This window comes from Apus apus, chromosome 19 (assembly GCF_020740795.1).
Source record: "Apus apus isolate bApuApu2 chromosome 19, bApuApu2.pri.cur, whole genome shotgun sequence".
Lineage (NCBI taxonomy): Eukaryota > Metazoa > Chordata > Aves > Apodiformes > Apodidae > Apus > Apus apus.
In genome coordinates, this window is record NC_067300.1 from 12,529 (window position 1) to 17,324 (window position 4,796).

At 54.9% G+C, this 4,796-nt stretch overlaps 1 protein-coding gene across 1 annotated transcript; it reads right to left on the reverse strand.

Moving 5' to 3' along the window:
- Positions 1–1,281: 1,281 nt before the first annotated feature.
- LOC127392593 (acrosin-like) lies at positions 1,282–3,921 on the reverse strand. Its single transcript, XM_051636738.1, has 5 exons — positions 3,851–3,921; positions 3,346–3,546; positions 2,834–3,105; positions 2,082–2,227; positions 1,282–1,617 (listed from the first exon to the last, which is right to left on the reverse strand). The coding sequence occupies exons 1-5, from the start codon at positions 3,919–3,921 to the stop codon at positions 1,282–1,284; spliced, it is 1,026 nt and encodes a 341-aa protein (XP_051492698.1).
- Between the last annotated feature and the right edge of the window lie 875 nt (positions 3,922–4,796).

Here is a 4,796-nt window from a genome sequence, read left to right on the forward strand (position 1 = left end):
TCTGTATGTTAAGCAGTAAATGGCACAGACCTTGGGTCTTTCCAGATGTCTCTCCGCTTTCTCTAGAGCTAGTCCAGCTTGAAGGTCACTGTGAATTGTGCATGCATATGGCACTCCCACCAGTAGCTGGCCCTGGACACTCAGTGTGTCCAGCTGCCAAGTCCCCATGATCTGTGTTCCTCTCTGCCGTTGCCAGCAGCCCAGCCTCTGGAGCCACCCCATGACAGGCAGAGTGGCACCACACAGAAGAGGAGTTAGAATTGTTATCTAAAAGAAGGCAGGACAGACTGTGGTGATTAGGTGAGGGCTCAGGCTAAAAAGCAAACCAACCAGCAGTTTGCTTATGTGTGACTGGCTCCTTGATCCACTCCTCTCTCAATTTTCCATGCTTATACACCCTCGTCATCTTCCTTTCTCTGCCCCTGTCTCCTCCCAAACAGGGGACCTGTTCTCTCTCTTTTTTCCCCATTTCTCCCAGGTTTGCTACACCTGTGAACAGATGTGGTGGTTCAGGTGCTGTTCCCTAGGTCACCCTGGACTTCCATGGCATTACTGATGCTGTTTCCTAGGTATTGCTGTCCCTGCCAGATTCCTCTCCCCAGAATCACCCCCACACTTCCTTCCATTATCTGTGAACTGTGGCCACCTCTCATATAATTCCCTTTAACTACTGATGAAATCTGGCTTTTTCTCATGGCACTGTAACTCCTGTCAGCATCTCACTGGGTTTACTCTGCTCAGCAGCTTCTCTTGCCATGCTCAGGAATTTCCCAGGGTCTATTCAGTCAGCTAAGGCTCAAGCCAGGCCCTAATCATCAGCCCCTGTGTCTTAATGCATCCCCCCAGAGCTGTCTGCTTGTCACACCATTTTTTCCTATCCACTTCCTAGCCTGCACGTGTCTTCTCTGTCCCATGGTGTCTTGGAGCACCCTCCTCTCTGCTGAGAGGTTTCAGCCCTTTTGTGTGACTCTCTCCCTTTTTGCCCTTACTTGTCTGCCTGTAGCCTCATTTTGCAGGTGTCAGGCATGGGAGTCCTTGCCTTGCACAGGAGAATGAATTGGACTAAAGGAGGGTTAGCTGTGAAAATTGTCAACTTTATTTCAAGAACTAGGTCAGCTTCAGCACTTGTGTGCATTTAGAGGAGTGTGAGCAGGACAGAGCAGGCCTTTGGCACTGGGGCAGCCTTTGGATCAGAGGGAAATGCTGTGGTGGCACCCATTTCCCAGAAGGAAATAGCTGTGATACACTGCAGCCTGTACTGGATCCTGTCCATCCTGCTGCTCAAGCCTTTAAGCCCTTTAGGTACTGCAGGAGCTCCTGCAGCGCAGTGAAGAATTCTGCCAGCTTCTGGACTGGAAATAGACAGCTTGATTGTGTTGGTGTTGGACTTGGCCTCTCAAAGGGGGTTGAGGTGACGACTGGCTGTGGTGCTGGAGTATCTGTTGCTGGTGGGTTCTGTGCCATCTGCATCAGGATCCAGTCGTAGAAGTGCTGTGTGGAGGTGTAGATCCCAGGCCGTCTTACTCTTGCACAGCCTTTCCCCCAGCTGGTCACTCCAACCATCCAGAAGTGGTCTGAGTAGTTGTCTTTGCAGACAAGAGGGCCACCACTGTCACCCTGCATCAGAAGTGAGAGGGTGAAGGTGGTGTTGGGTGGCCCCTGCCAGCTCCTTCCTTCTCTCAGCACCTCTCTGAGCTGTGCTGGCTACACGGAGAGGCTCTGCTCAGGGACTGAAGCCAACAGAACTGTGTCTGGGAGCGGGTTATGGGCCTGTAAGGTAGGGCACTCTCTTCTCTGCACAGAGCTGTTGGAGGTGTGGAAGGTGGATGGATATTCCAGGATTGGGATCTGGACCCATGGTCTGCCAAGAGCACTGGCATGGGCTTTCTAGATCTTTGGACCAAGGAGGACACTGGGCAAGGAGCTGCTAGTGGTGAAGGGGAGGTAAGCCCCAGCAGCAGTGGGGACCCAGGTGTAGGAGGGTGACTTGCCAGGCAAAGCCTATGCCAGGGTCCCTCTTGGGGCTGTGACAGCAATGGGGTTGGGCTGTGCTGCTGGGGATACTTGCTGCATGCTCCTACCTGGCAGGTGTCGATGACACCCTGCGCATAGCCAGCACACAGATTGTGGGTGTGGATTTCCCCTCTATACCACCAGGTGCTGTTACAGAGGGTAACATCAATGAGCAGGACCTTGGCCTCCTGCAGGACATCGCTCACGTCTGTAGCTGCAAGCACAGAAAGGAATTAGCACCCAGAAACTCACTGTCAGTTCTCCACCTCTACCTGGGTGAACCCCTTCCCTAGGGCTTGGCTTTGCATCTTGAAGGCATCTGCAGGTGCTTCCTTTTTGTCTTCCTTTGGGCAATGGGTCAAGCCCACCTCTCTTCCACATGTCCCTGCAGCCTGACTCTGGCTTTGGCCTCTGCTCTCAGGAATCATGGAATCACAGAATGATAGAATTATTTGGGTCGGAAGGGACTTTAATAATCTATGGGCAGGGACACCTTACACTAGACCAGGTTGCTCAAAGCCCCATCCAACATGGCCTTCAACACTTTCAGGGAGCCGGCTTGTACAGCTTCTCTAGGCAACCTCACCATGAATAATTTCTTCCTAGTGTCTAACCTAAATCTCCCCTCTTCCAGTTTAAAATCATCTCCTCCTTGTCGTGTCACTCCACACCCTCATAAAATACCACACAACTTGGTGTTGTCAGCAAACTTACTGAGGGTGCACTTGATCCCACTGTCCCCATCATCAACAGTGCAGCCCTTCTCCCCAGTGTGCCCAGCTGGCACTCAGGACACAAGAAGTACTTTTGGGGGACTCACATCTGGCAGTGGTGGCACCCCAACCACTGACATAACAGGTTTTCATCTCTGTCACTCTCACTGAGGCGTCAGGCACACAGGCCAGCTGTATGTAGGAGCTGCACTGGACGGGCTGGTTCAGCTGCAGCAGGGCAATGTCGTTGCTTTGCGTTTCGTTGTCATAGTGCTCGTGGACCAGGAGCCGCCCGATGTGGCGCACTTGGACCTCAGGGCCCAGCTGAGACAAGCGGTTGGCCCCGATCACCACACGCCACGTGTGGATTGTGCCGGGCCTGGAGGGCAGATGGAGAGAGGGTCAGGGGGAGAGGAGCCCCTAGCTGCAGCCCAGCGGCTCCTGCCTTCTGCCTCCCACAGGGGAGAGGGAAGCAGCGCTGCCGAGAGTGCAGCTGCCCTGGTCTTTGGCTCCAGGAACTTGGGGCTGGAGGCTGCCAGGGGCACCCTCTTCTGAGCAGGCTCTCAGCCCGGCACTGGCCGTGCTTGATGGGACATCCCCCTTCGCTGGTCCTCCTTACCTGGCCACAAGGAAGCAGTGGGCTGCTGTGATGACCCACTGTGAGCTGATGAGGGACCCTCCACATATGTGCATCTTTGAGCGTGGCCTTTCTGGATCCTGGAGGCTGACAATCCAGGGCCAGGTCCCCGGCGCTGCATCGGTGCCACCGACGACACGCGTCTTGCTGTCCCCAGAAGCCAAGGGACGGAGGCCACAGGCTCTGTAACCAGAAGCTCATGATTGTCCTGCTCCATGGGCTGCTGCTGCTCAGGCTGAAGGTCAGCACTCTTCTCCCCACCAGGATTCTGCATGGACAGCAGGGCCAGGGAGCTCATGGGCCTTGTGTCTGTCCCACCTGTGTCTGCATTAGCCCCTGGTCAATCTGTGCAGCAGCTGGGTGCTGGTCAGGCCCTGGGGCTCCACATGGGCATTGGGAAGCTGTGGCTACTTTGGGACAAGTGGGCACCCTCTAGTGACCCCCATAAGGGCTACCCAAGCTCCTTCCCAGAGCCCTGGCCACTCACCCACAGCTGTCCCATGTGCTGTGCACGGGCCAGCCCAGGGCCAGGATGATGAGGAGCAGGAGCAAGGTCATGGCTGCCAGCGGCATGTGGCAGTGGCACGACCTGAGGGCTGGTGCCAGCAGAGCAGCAGCAGATGGGGTGCCCACAGAGCTCACAGGTGCCCACAGGTTCTGAGTGCTCTTAGCATTGGGGCTGATGTCACAGAGACACTTGGTTCCAAGTGCTGGGTAAGGAGTGGGATGGAAGGGGGGGGGGCAGTTCCAAGCCAGAGGAGAGGTGGAATATGGGACCAGACTCCCCCTGACGGATCCCCCACCACTGAGTGCTCTGTTGCAGGCTGAGGGTGTGAGGCTGTGGCAGGTGGCAGCCCTGGCCCAAGCACTGCCTGCTGACAGCCAGCAGAAAAAAACACCAGTGACATCTCAGCCCCTTGGGGAAGTTCTCTGTCATCCTGCTTTCTGCAGCCCTTTGCCACCAGTTCCTTCCCAAAAAACACCAGGGAATACGACAGCTACAGGCAGCATGTGGTGAAAGGCCAACCTAGCTGCAGGCATGGCAAGACAGCAGCCACCTGCGAGAGGGACAAGCCCAGCACCCCCGCATGGTGAACACCCCCCTTCTGTGTGCACAGGGCTGGGGCACACTGAAACAGAGCATTAGCCAAACTCTGACTTCAAATAGTTAACTGCTTGTAGGGTATCAATCTCTCATCTGGTCCTACTGCTAGTGAGTTGTAAAAGCCTTTTGTGTGAGCGTATCCGTGGTTTTAGGGAAGAAATAAAAGGGTCCTTGAAGAAGAAAGAAGCCATTCAACTAGGGATGCTGCTGTAACCAATTCTACTGTGGAGTCAGCAGGGATAAACAGAAGAGACAGAACTCGGCCAAAGGTTCCTGTGAGGAAGACTCAAGGATGAAGTAAACAACCCCCAGGAGACCCTAACGGACG